Source organism: Aspergillus vadensis (genome assembly GCF_003184925.1).
Source record: "Aspergillus vadensis CBS 113365 unplaced genomic scaffold BO88scaffold_16, whole genome shotgun sequence".
NCBI lineage: Eukaryota > Fungi > Ascomycota > Eurotiomycetes > Eurotiales > Aspergillaceae > Aspergillus > Aspergillus vadensis.
Window position 1 is genome coordinate 267,030 of NW_020292054.1, and position 12,307 is coordinate 279,336.

The following is a 12,307-nucleotide window of genomic DNA, read 5'->3' on the forward strand; positions in this document are numbered from 1 at the left end:
CACAGCATCACTTCCCGCACTGTGCACGAGTTCACCAATCTTCCCACATCCTTCCAAGCACCAGAATTCCCTCTCCATCCGATCGCCAGCACCAGCAAGTTTTATTGGGAACTCCTGGTGTACATAGTCGATCAAATAAAGCTGCAGTGAAAAGAAAAGAAGAGCTGTTCTGAAAAGAAGTGAAATCTCACTTGGACACGTCCTGCGTAAGTGAAGCAAGCACAGAAATACACGCACAGTTTAGGCAAGCAAACCATCATGTCTGCCTCTCCGTCTGCGTTGCAATCGACCAAGCGTCCCTTGGAGGACCCTTCCTCTCCCTCCGGTCCTAATGATCAGCCGGAAGCCAAGCGTCCTGCGTTGGATAAAGTAGTAAAGGGCGATGAGTCCGAGGCGTATGCCGATGTGAAGACGGATGCGCCCGCTGCGACTGCTGATGGCCAGGGCGACACCGTGGTCCCCGATGCTCCTAACTCCAAGGGCGCTCAGGAGACACAACCCATCCAGTCGACGGCCTCTCACGCCGAGTCGACCGGTGCCCAATCCGAGCAACACCGTCCCCAGGATGAGTCTAGCTGGATTCACATCCGGGCTGTAATCTCCAGCCAGGAGGCTGCCACCGTCATCGGTAAGGGTGGGGAGAACGTATCCCAGATCCGTCGTCTGTCCGGCGCCAAGTGCACCGTCAGCGACTACTCCCGTGGTGCCGTCGAGCGTATCTTGACCGTTAGCGGCCCCCAGGATGCTGCTGCGAAGGTGAGTTTGAACACGATACAGTTCGATTTCTTTTTATGTCTGCTAACCCGGATGCTAGGCCTTCGGTCTTATCATTCGTACCTTGAACAACGAGCCCCTTGATGCCCCTTCTACTGCCCAATCCAAGACATACCCCTTGCGTTTGTTGATTCCCCATATTCTCATTGGCTCGATCATTGGCAAGGGTGGGAGCCGTATTCGAGAGATCCAGGACGCCTCTGGTGCACGTCTCAACGCTTCTGATGCCTGCCTTCCCCTGTCCACTGAACGGTCCCTTGTTATCCTCGGTGTTGCTGACGCAGTGCACATCGCTACTTACTACGTTGCCGTGACTCTTGTCGAGCAGCTGACAGAACGCTTCGGTGGCCCCGCCGCCTCGGCCTATGCCACTCGCAGCGGCGGTCCGGCTGGTGCTGTGCCTGGCGGCATGCAGGTTGTGCCGTACGTGCCTCAGCCCGCTGGTGGACAGTACGGCCATCCCGACACCTTCAAGCGTCACCACCCTCACCCCAACCGCGGCGCGGCTGGCGGATATGGTGTTCCCTATCTCCAGGGCCCGGCCGCGCAAACACCTGTAGCCCAGCCCTCGATGCCCTATGGTGCTACTCCCCACACCCCGTACGCCGGCGCTGGTCCCCACCAGCCCGCGCCCTACGGTGCGCCTCAGGCGGCCGCCGCACAGGCTCGTGGTGGGCCGACACCTGCCGCTCCCGTCGGCGGCGTCATGCCAGGCCAGCCACTGACTCAGCAGATCTACATCCCCAACGACATGGTTGGCGCCATCATCGGAAAGGGAGGAGCCAAGATCAACGAGATCCGGCACCTGAGTGGCAGTGTTATCAAGATCAACGAGCCCCAAGAGAACAGCAACGAGCGTCTGGTCACGATCACCGGTACCCAGGAGTGCAACCAGATGGCGCTCTACATGCTCTACTCGAGACTTGGTTAGTATCCCTCCATTGCATCTCACCTCATATATGACAAGTGACCCATTCTAACGATCCCACAGAAAGCGAGAAGCATCGGATCTAGGCTAAGTGAATTCATTCTGTTTCTGTTCCCGCCGACGAATCGGTTTGCTTGCTGTCTTTTTGCTTTGCGACAACGTCCAAAAGTCGTCGTCCGTTCTTATCCCGGTGGCTCTGATGGTTTGGTTTGGGTTTTCGTCTCTATATTCTTTTGTTTCTTTCGGGGGTCTGCGCGTTTTGTTTTTTTATTTCCCTCAATTTCTTTTGTGTGTACTGTATTTATTTGGAAAAGCGCTGTCCAACTAATAATACCTTTCCCATAACCCCGTCCCCAACCTTCACACTACACATACACATACACATCCCATACACCCTATCTGACCCATTAAATTCACTCCACCTTCTGAAACCTCACATGCCTCATAATCCCAAACCCTCCCTCCCCCTTCTCCACATCCCCTCCATCCCCCTTCAACATCCACTCCCTAATCGGCCCAATCCCCCTCCCGAACGCCTCCGTCCCCTTGATATCCATATGCGCCTCCACGCTCTCCCACCCCGCCAACACCACCATCCCAAACGCCTCCCCGCTCGGACTATCCCCATGCTTCCGCGTCCCAGGCCGTTCCACCTGCCCCATGACCAACCCTCGAGGCCGTTTCCCTTCCTCGAGATTCTCCACCAGCTCGGTCCGAAACGCCACGAGGCTCTCGTGCAGTTTCTTCGTCTCGTCCGCGGACATGGAGGTCGGGAACCACGGCGTGAAGATCTCAGTTACGGGCGAGGCAGATAGATCGTGGGTTTTGTGCGCAGGAGGGGGAGGGGAGAGGGTTGCGTAGAAGGTTGTTAATGGGGTGGATGGGGCTAGGTAGGGTGTTAGGGTTGGGACGAGGGTGGGGGAGGTTTGGGCGTCTTTCCAATCTATTCATTTATATTAGTATGTGGTGGTGGTGCTGGCGGTGTAATTGTTGTATGTATTATATAGTATATAGAGGGGAGGGAATGGGAGAAGGGAAACTGTGTCTTTGGGGACAAGGGAGGGATAACGCACCAATCACCCAAACAACAACATTCTCATCTTCGATTGAGCGGCCCCATGAGGACCCCAGGTATCCGTTCTGGTGTTTGGTGTTTTTGAAGAGCTCTAGGAGCGAAGCGCCGGCTTCGTTGTTGGTGGGGTCTTCGGGTTTGATGGCGGGGTTGAGGTGAAAGAAGATGAATTCAGTGACGCCGGACATTTTTCCTTCCTTCGTTTATCTGGAGTTGGTATTTGGTATTACTTGTTGTAGGTTCAGTTAAGAAGATGATAGAGGGAGTGGGTTTGGGGCTTGTGGTGCTGGAGAAGAGGGGGTTTATAGTAAGCAGTAGTAGGTAAGCTTGGAGCTCGGGGAAAGAAAGTTTAAAATGATAAGAAAGAAACAAAGAAAGAAAGAGGAGATGGGGTTAACGTCACTGCCGCATGATGTCAGTGGTTAATCGGTTGATTTGATGCCTTAGGCATGATATACGAACTATACAGTCATGTGTGCTAGTATGCAGTGGCAGTGAACATCACTCATTAGTTTAAGGATGAATCGGATCTATGTACATAATAACGCTACCAACATCCAATGGCCGGACCCGCTGTTTTTTCATGGTTCAAGAACTCATAGTCAAAGGTAAAACAGAATAGTAATAGAAAAGCAGCTAATCCTACAGATCATCCACTCCGCGCACCTTGGACTTCTTCTCTCCAATTGCCTTCTTCAGACTGCCCACAATATGCTGCCGGCGTTGTCGCTTCGTCTTCCACTGCGCACTCTCCTCCCGGGTGACGAGCTCTCCGACTCCTTCCACTTCGCGAAGCCGACTAGCCCGCGCTGAGCCGTTGATGCTGGATCGGAAGCCTCGTGTAGCCGAGTCTGGGGTATGGTATGCGCTGTTGGGTCCGTCGGATCCGGGGGTGGTTGGGAATCGTCCCATTCCCTTTCGCGGAGTTGTAAAGGGTGAGCCCTCCCGGCTGGCTGCTGCCGGGGCCGAGGCGTCGATGCCTAGTTTCTTCAGCTGCATCTCCAGGACGTCAATGTCGCTGCGCTTGCTTTCGGCCATGTTGGTCATCGTAGCAATCGTAGACGTGACAGCTTCCACGGTCGGCCGCCTCATAGCTTGCCGGGAGCCAGTGCCATCGGGACGAGGAGCGTCAGCTATCTTGGCGCGAAGGAGGGACACTGCCGACTCGAGATCCGCCAGCTTGGCCTGGATGTCAGTCGAGGCAGTGCGGAGATCTTGCTGCAGGTTCGCTTGCTCTGCTGAAAGAGGCGCAGAGACGATAGCTGCTGCATCGGTGTGGGCATCCAGAGTCTTCCGGATGCTCGCGCACTGGCCCCGAAGCGTCAGAATATCCTTGCTCAGGAGCTCTTGGCAGGCCTTCAGCTTGTCCTCGACCCCTTGCACTCGCTGCTGTTCGAGAGAGCCGGCAAGCATGACAACAGCATCGTCCAGTTTCTCGATATCGCAGAGCAGTAGCTTCTCGTCAAGGATAGCAGCTGGGTGTTCCTTGTTCAATAGCTCGACCCAATCACCACTTTGCGATTGCTTCTGGTACAAAACAAACGAGGCCAGTGATCGAGCATTGATGCCCAGTGTGTCAACCATGGAGTTGATGTCCCGGTATAGTCGCTCGATCTGGCCAGGAATACCAGGCTTGCTGGTCTCTCCGGCATAATCCTGATGAGGCAGGAAAGGATCCAGCGTCGGAACAGGCTCCAGAGGTCGGGCGAGATCTGCACGCAGCCTCTCGTCCTCATCATCGTCCGAAAGAGCCTGAGCTTCCTCTTCCATTTGCTTGGCCTTGAGGTCCACGGGGGACTTCTCCTTCTGAGGAACCTGCGGTTTCAGGAGATTCTCACGCTTGACGGCCTCGGTGAGGGAAGCCTTGCGTGCAGCAAGAGTGCTTCCTGGAACTTGTGCAGCACTGGGCTTCTGGCCCCCAATCTTGAACCGGTTCTTCTGAAGACCACTCCGTACGGGACTAGGCGACCTTGGGGGCTCCCGAGTCTGGAATGTCGGGAACTTTCCAATCTCCCCAAACAAGGACCGCTGTGCCGGGGGCTGAGCGGGTGCAGGTTTAGCAGCTTGCGAGAACAAGCCACCCTTAGTCCCGAACTTGAAGGCACCGTCGGGAGTGGCCTCTGGACTCGCCTCTGCCGACTCTGGTTCGCTGATATCTCGGGAAACTTCTTCACCGCTATCTCCAAAATCAGATTCATCACCCTCCTCTTCTTCCTCCTCTTCCGCTTCTTCCTCGCCTTCCTCACTCTCTTCTCTTCCAGACTCATCGGCATCGGATTCGTCAGGTACTGGACCAGGCTCTTCCTGCGATGCTGGTGGCTTCCACGTAGCCGGATCCGGAGGCAACGGCGCCTCTTCAGCTTCAGCCTCGTCCACTTCTTCTTCTTCATCTTCATCTTCAGGAAGCTTCTTCGCGAAATCCGGGGGCAAAGGTGGCTCTCCTCCGACAGCTGCCGGGGCAGGTTTTGCCTTGACAGTGAAGTCGGGAGGAAGAGGAGCGTCATCAACGGAACTCTTGGACACATTGGACGATGCCGAAGTATCGCCCGGCCCGTACGAAGCCTTGCTGGTGGGATCAGGGGGGAGAGGGGTTTGGATACTGGAGGCAAGGGGAGTGCGATGGGCGTCTTCAGAAGGCGTCTTAGCTGAGGGTGGTGTAGCAGCTGTAGTCTTTTCAGAGGGGTAAGCCAGCGGGCTTGATGTGGGCTTAGCAGGTGAAGCATTGCCGAACAACGAGAATGGAGACTTGGTAGTAGCCTGGGGCTGGCCGAAAGGATTGGCCGGCTGCTGACCAAAGGGATTAGGAGGCTGCGGCTTGGAGCCGAAAAGGGAGGTCGGTGCAGCGGTCTCGGTCTTGGAGGGAACTCCGAAAATAGATGGTGCCGGTCCCTTGGATTCAGGCTCTTTGGACTCAGGCTTCTGCGGAGGCGCAGGTTCGTCGTCCATATCATCCATTGACTCGGTTGGTGGACTAGTCTTGTTGCTGCTAGATACCATGTCGTCCATGGATTCGCCAAATGAGAATAGCCCTGAAGGCTTGTCTGGCTTAGGCCCATCGTTGACCGCAGTACCGTCGCCCTTGAAGGTAGATCCTAACACGAAGCCACTAGAGCTTTGCCCGAAAGCGCTCTTTGTCTCGCCCGAGGTTGGGGGAGGGAACGCAGTGTCAGTTTCGGTCTTAGCACCAAACGGCGACGGCACAGACGATTTCGCAAACGCGCTTTCTCCAGACATTTTTGCGAAGGGTGATTCGGTGGTGGTTTTTGACGCCGCAAAGCCAGCAAACCCTCCTCCAGAAGAGTTCGCGAAGGAGCCAAATCCTCCTCCTGTACTAGTAGTCGAGGCTCCAAACAGACTCTTACCCGGTGTTGACGGTTGTCCAAAACCTGACCCGCCGCCCAGTGCGCCGAAGCCAGACTTACCGAACTGGGGTGATGCAGTTCCCAAGGCACTAGGAGCGCCAAAGGAGGCCCCCGGCTGTGATGGGGTGCCGAAAGAAGGTGCGCCAAACGATGTCTTTCCGAAGGCCGGCGGCTGCTGGCTGGCACCCAAAGTGGAAGTACTACCAAATGCCGGTGCAGCTGACGGTTTGCCAAAAGGGGATGCCCCTAGCGGAGATGGGCTACCGAAAGCTGATTGCCCGAACGCAGGCTGCGCAGAGGGCTGAGGTTGTACTGACTGTGCTGGCGGTGCCGGCTGCTGCTGTTGAGCCTCTGACGCCAGACCATGGTAAGGGATTTTTTGACGGACTGATTCGTTGTAGACGAACCACCAAGAGGACAGGATACCCTCGTTGTTGAGGAGTAGCAGGTTCGGCAACGGCGTTGAACTCTCAGCAATATCCTCGCCAGCGATCGGAGCCACAACATTCTCAGTGCTCGATAGATCAAAACCTAAACCGATGACAGAGGTTTCTTCCGTAGAGTCTTTTAGCGGGAGGGAAGCTCTCTTGGTGTCATCGTTCACTTCGGTCGTAACAAAGAGCCCTGTGGTGGCCTTGGCGGCATCATCACTAGCCAGTGGTTGATCCGCTCTCGTGATCAAGCATACGTCGGTCGAAGCGGTGGACGATACAACAAGTACATCCTTCAAATGAGGTTTGTAGTCTCGGAGACGCGCGAGGAACTGGTAGGCAGGGGCGCGCTTGAAGCCAAATGGCATACACAATTCCGGCAATTTCTGGATTAAGAAAGGCGCATTCTTCCTTCTGGTGATGATATAGTAAGGGGAAGATGGTGTCTGGCCCATATCATCCTCCACAGCATTCGATGTGTAGACCATCAAGAAGACGTCATTCTCAAGCCAGGCGATAGAGGACACTGCACAGGTTAGAATTTGGGGAAACTTTAAAGACGCGAACGTGGTACGCACCGTGATGGTTATCCTCCAGATCAGGAGGACGCGGAATAATATCCTTCTGAGCACCATCTGGAGCCATTTGGAATCCAGTGCCATCCGCCAGCCCTGCCACGAGCTGCTTGCCTTTGTTACTCCAGCAAACTGTGCTGACACCCGATTTCAACACCTGGCCATTGGGGCCCGAGAGCATGTTTCCGGCTTTCAGATCGGCTATGAGGAGGTCGCCCCCAGTGGTGACAAGCGCAACAAGGGATGAGTGCGAGTCTTCCGACTGTGCGGGATTGGGTGCAAGGAAGCGAAAGGTGGCTCCATTCGTCGGGATAGACAAAGCCGGTTGTGCGTTCCCTTGCAAGAGACTTGCCGTCTCAAACACCGAGAGCTGTGTACCATTCTCTGTCGCAAGTACTAGGGCGCTATCGCCCGAGGCAAAAGTGATATGCGTGGGCCGAGCGGGGAGAGGAATCGTTGCGCGCGGCTGGAAGGGCTTGGTTTTGACCTTCTCATCTCCTGTGGGTGCGGAAATAGCGGTTCTTATGTCGTTAGAGGAGGCGATATAAAGGGCGTCTGGCCCAGCACCGACAACAACGCCTTTTGTTGCTGCGACAGCGAGAAGGGAGCTCGTAGGGCTAGGAAGGGAATCTTCGGGCCAGGGAGTATTCAGTAATCGAACGTTGCTATCGCTGGACACGCCTTTAAACCCGACTTCCTACATTGATTGTCCATCATGTCAGCTCAAAATCGATTCAAACCCTCAGCGCCATTGCGACATACATCTGCAAAAACATCGGGAAGCTCGGGGCCCAATTCAGCAGCACCCCCAGCGGGGTTGGAAGCTCCAAAGCTGAAAGCCATTCTGAGTCTGTCGAAATCGGCCGAAATTGAACGAGGACGGTCGCCTAGAGATAACCGAGTCTTTGGAGCATGGGGAGAAGGTGGACTTTGCGGCGAAGATGAAAAGGAGCGACGCTGGAGTGCTTGAGGACTCCGATTGAAGAGCTTCCAGGTGCGCGCAAAAATCTTGACCACCTCCCCTCGAGGGAAGGAAGTGGGATGAAAGAGACGGGGTTCACAACGACCCTAAGGAAAAGAGAAACAACAGCACAGTCAATGACTGCCGATAATGCAGGAGCAACGCAACAAGAATGGAGATGGGAGTTCGGCGCCAGATTCCCAGCCGGACAAAAACAGCGGAATTGCTCGCCCATTAGCTAATCCGTGACGTGCCTGAGGCCGCCGCGATCAGGCGCCCGGAGCTTCGTCACTCCATCAACTCGCAGCTCCTCCTCCGCCATCTCTCTCCGTCCTGCTATAGCTTCCTGCTCTTCCCCCGTCATCTGTGCCGGTATCTCATCTTTCTCCGTCAACCCTCAGCTTCTCTTCATCTCAACCGAGCTTCAATTCTCCCAGCTCCTGCTGTTCCTCGCCCCTCTCACAGTACATCACCTCTCCACGCCGTCACCATGACAGGCTTCGATTTCTCCAACTACAACCGTAACGCGGCGCTCCACGCGAAGGGAGTTCCTCTCCCCAAGGCCACCAGTACCGGTACCACCATCGTGGGATGTATATACGACAATGGCGTTGTGGTATGTACCTCCGGAGCAACCCAACAAGCTCCCTAGTACCCAAGTCGACGATCACGAACTCACCACATCTGGCATAACCACAGATTGCAGCAGATACCAGAGCCACCAGCGGCCCGATAGTAGCAGACAAGGTAAACACCCATTCCCCTTCCCCCAGCACTCACAACCACCCCAATCCAACAAAACAACTAACACACATACCCCCACACCTCCAGAACTGCGAGAAACTACACTACATCGCGCCCAAGATCTGGTGCGCGGGAGCCGGAACGGCCGCGGACACCGAGTTCACGACGGCATTGATCAGCTCGAACATCGAACTGCACTCACTTTCGACGGGCCGGCCCCCACGCGTAATCACCTGCATGACGATGCTGAAGCAGCACCTATTCCGATACCAAGGTCACATCGGCGCCTACCTAGTCGTGGCGGGTGTCGACCCCACCGGCATTGGTCTTTTCACCGTCCACGCCCACGGATCCACCGACAAGCTTCCCTACGTGACCATGGGATCTGGTTCCCTGGCCGCGATGTCCGTGTTCGAGTCGACATGGAAGCCGAACTTGGACCGTGAGGGTGCGATCGCCCTGTGCGCGGAGGCCATCAAGGCTGGTATCTTCAACGATCTGGGATCCGGTAGCAATGTCGATGTTTGTGTCATTGAGAAGGACAAGCCTACGCAGTTGCTGCGCAACTACATCAAGCCTAATGAACGTGGCGAGAAGGAGCGCAATTACCGCTTCCCTAAGGGTACTACGGCTTATTTGAACCAGAAGATTATCAGCAAGGAGGATATGCGGAAGTATATCTCTGTTGAGGAGGCGTCGGGTGATCCTAACTTGATGGAGGTGGATGTCTAAGTGATGTGTTGTTATTTGTTGTTGTAACGACTAGAGCAAAGAAAGGTTCTTATTTACTACTGGTTTTGTCGGGCTCGCTTTATCTTATCTTAAATATGGGCCCACGCATGAATAATTGCCATTATGATTGTTGGAATTGAGAACGTTTCGAAAAGTTATACTCGCGTAGAGCTGTAGTTGATACGCCAGAGGCATACGATATTCCTTCGTAGGCCGTTGTAACCTATAAAATAGTATACAGTCCCGGTGTATCAGACCAGGCTAGGTATCTAAAATACATCTCATCGCACCTCTTCGTACTCAGAACCACTATCCCCTTCTTCTTCCCCAGAAAACCGATGTCCAATCCTCGGCGGCTCCATAAGCGCCTCAACGACATCCGCACCCTCGACCTCCTCCACAACATCATAGATATACGCATACTGCGTAAGCGAAACACGCAAACCCTCGCGCCGGAAGCGTTCGACGCCCGCATGATACAAAGCACGTGCAATCGCCGGCTTAACAGGCGCATTATGCTTCACCAGGAAGACGTACAGCCAATGCACGAGAGTGTAGGAACGGCGGGGGCTCAAGCGCCTCGAGCACGCGAGTGACACCGCCAGAAGGTGGATCATCTCTAAAGCGGCGTGCGGGTCTGGACAGTCGCTGGTCCTGGGCTCGGGGTAATAGCGCACGAGGGCTTTTTCTGATGGGTCAGGGATAGGGATCCAGGATTTGGAAAGGGCGATTTTCAGAGGGGTGTGGGAGCGGAGGAGGCGGATGAGTGTCCACACGCTGCGGGAGTCGCCGGTCCGGGCAAGGTCGAGGCCGTGGGAGATGAAGTCTGGGGAGGTGATGTCGATTTGGCGGGTCATTTTCTCGAACTTGGAGAAGAAGTGGGGGGTGGTTGAGTTGTAGGCGTCGAGGCTGGCGAAGATGTTGGCGAAGGAGGCATTGGATGCGGATGTTTCCATGTTGGTTAGGGTGCGTCGGGTGGATTTGGTGAGGGAGTTGCGGGCTTTCAGGTCGACGGCTAGTATGAGGAGGCCGTTGGCTGGTAGCCCAAGGTCATGGATGCCTTTCATTAGGCTGCTTAGCAAGTCTTCGCTGGAGTCAGTCCTGTTGATGGACTCGTAGAGGCCGAAGAGACGCCTTAAGGGTACATCTGTGGCTCGTACATTCTTCCTCCATAGAGGCCCGTCGGAAAGGCCTTTGCTGAGAGTGCGTAAAGCCCATATGCGTAAGATAATCTCATGTTGCACCGGGATATTTGGCTCTGTTACATCGCGCTGCGATCGAACATCAAGCCATGCTTTCGATGAAACAAGTTGCGGGATCTCTTGGGCCTGCAACAAGCAGTCGTGCCACCGGCTAAGCAGATCTTTCTTGTTCAACGCCAGAAATTCGGTTGTCGATATGACAGCAGCTGTTGCAAGGTCCGGCTTGAAACTGCTTAGTATGTCACTCGCGTAGACTTCTCCAGCGCCAGCTCGCAGCTTCTTGGGAAGTTCCAGCCAACGCGTGATAAACAACGTGGCCCACGAGCAACATGCCGACTCCAGTCTCTGAGCAGCAACGAGCATGCTCTTGGCCAAGGGCAAATCCTCGCAGACATTCCTCTCCCATAAAGCACCAAGCCACGCGTCAATGACCCCCTCATCGAGATCACCGTGCCCATAGATATCACACCGTCCAATTGCATCCCATATCGTTCGGTACATTGCCGTGACCGTATCCGGGGACTGTCTCTTCTTCTCACCCTTCGCCGGCACTGCTTTCGCAACAGCCTCTATAACAGCGCACAGCTCCTCAGGCGGAACAAGCCCAAGCTCCAGAGCCTGAACGACATTGTCGAATAGCGGATGCCACTTCCCCTGCCTTATTCCCCGCGAAGCGATATACTCGACCGCGGTCAAATAATTCCTCGCTCCGCGGATATTAAGATGCGGATCATCCAGAAACGACACCAGCTCATCAACAGCCACCTCCCCCCTCCTCGAGCACGACAACAAGTGATCGAATATAAACCGACTATACCCCGGCTCTCGCAAAAGATCAACATCCAGTTGCCGAACAACCCTCTTAACAGCCTCGACGGTACGACACTCCCTCAACCGTCTCCTGACATATTGATCGCGCGATACCTCATCTGACCCCTCCGGCGGCATATCCGGCCTCCCAAACTCAAACTCATCACCAACCACGTTACCACCCTCATTATACACCGGCGCAGACTGTGTCGGAATCGGAGGCGGCGGCGGCGGTGACGGCGACGGGGTACTCAATTGATAAAAGTGCGAGCCTACAAACACAATCACCACCGTTAGAATCTTCCACCAACATCAAGCCAACAATTTTGGTCACTCACCCTTTGTCTTCCTCCCCTCCGTCGTGGTCGTCCATTTCATATGCTCCCTCCCATTGCGCCCAAACAAACACGCAATATCATCCAAGGGTCCCGTACCCGCAATCCCAGCGAGGGCCGTATTCCTCCTCTTAGCGAGTCGTCGCCGAGCCTCCAACGGACCCGGGACGCGGCTCTCGTAGCGTCGTTGGCCGTTAGCGAAGCGTCGGAACGCGGAGGCTAGAAAGTCCTCGCTGATCCAGACGTGGTCGAGGAGGTTATTCGAGGATGGTGCATGCCTGTAGGCATGTCTGCCGAGAGACATGAGGTAGCGGGGCGCATGCGACGGCGGTGGAGGGAATTGAAGCAATTCGCGATGTCTGGGCCTGTCGGATGTGGTTG

At 55.1% G+C, this 12,307-nt stretch overlaps 5 protein-coding genes across 5 annotated transcripts; 2 read left to right on the forward strand and 3 right to left on the reverse strand.

The window, feature by feature from the left end:
• The first annotated feature begins 60 nt into the window (after window positions 1-60).
• Window positions 61-1,971, forward strand: BO88DRAFT_75222 (telomere maintenance protein PBP2). The gene is made up of 3 exons (XM_025713104.1): window positions 61-756; window positions 815-1,700; window positions 1,766-1,971. Exons 1-3 carry the CDS (start codon window positions 259-261, stop codon window positions 1,786-1,788), a joined length of 1,407 nt encoding a protein of 468 aa, XP_025561381.1. The 5' UTR covers window positions 61-258; the 3' UTR covers window positions 1,789-1,971.
• A 144-nt stretch (window positions 1,972-2,115) lies between these two features.
• BO88DRAFT_444827 (uncharacterized protein) lies at window positions 2,116-3,102 on the reverse strand (the record flags this gene model as incomplete). The annotated part of the gene is made up of 2 exons (XM_025710148.1): window positions 2,776-3,102; window positions 2,116-2,645 (listed from the first exon to the last, which is right to left on the reverse strand). The coding sequence occupies exons 1-2, from the start codon at window positions 2,960-2,962 to the stop codon at window positions 2,116-2,118; spliced, it is 717 nt and encodes a 238-aa protein (XP_025561382.1). The 5' UTR covers window positions 2,963-3,102.
• Window positions 3,103-3,264: 162 nt separating this feature from the next.
• On the reverse strand, window positions 3,265-8,286 carry BO88DRAFT_368333 (FG-nucleoporin NUP159). Its single transcript, XM_025704109.1, has 3 exons — window positions 7,905-8,286; window positions 7,146-7,839; window positions 3,265-7,093 (listed from the first exon to the last, which is right to left on the reverse strand). Exons 1-3 carry the CDS (start codon window positions 7,983-7,985, stop codon window positions 3,417-3,419), a joined length of 4,452 nt encoding a protein of 1,483 aa, XP_025561383.1. The 5' UTR covers window positions 7,986-8,286; the 3' UTR covers window positions 3,265-3,416.
• A 126-nt stretch (window positions 8,287-8,412) lies between these two features.
• Window positions 8,413-9,723, forward strand: pup1 (proteasome core particle subunit beta 2). Its single transcript, XM_025707045.1, has 3 exons — window positions 8,413-8,719; window positions 8,803-8,850; window positions 8,935-9,723. The coding sequence occupies exons 1-3, from the start codon at window positions 8,594-8,596 to the stop codon at window positions 9,577-9,579; spliced, it is 819 nt and encodes a 272-aa protein (XP_025561384.1). The 5' UTR covers window positions 8,413-8,593; the 3' UTR covers window positions 9,580-9,723.
• A 16-nt stretch (window positions 9,724-9,739) lies between these two features.
• BO88DRAFT_368337 (uncharacterized protein) lies at window positions 9,740-12,307 on the reverse strand. The gene is made up of 2 exons (XM_025704110.1): window positions 11,930-12,307; window positions 9,740-11,863 (listed from the first exon to the last, which is right to left on the reverse strand). Exons 1-2 carry the CDS (start codon window positions 12,228-12,230, stop codon window positions 9,861-9,863), a joined length of 2,304 nt encoding a protein of 767 aa, XP_025561385.1. The 5' UTR covers window positions 12,231-12,307; the 3' UTR covers window positions 9,740-9,860.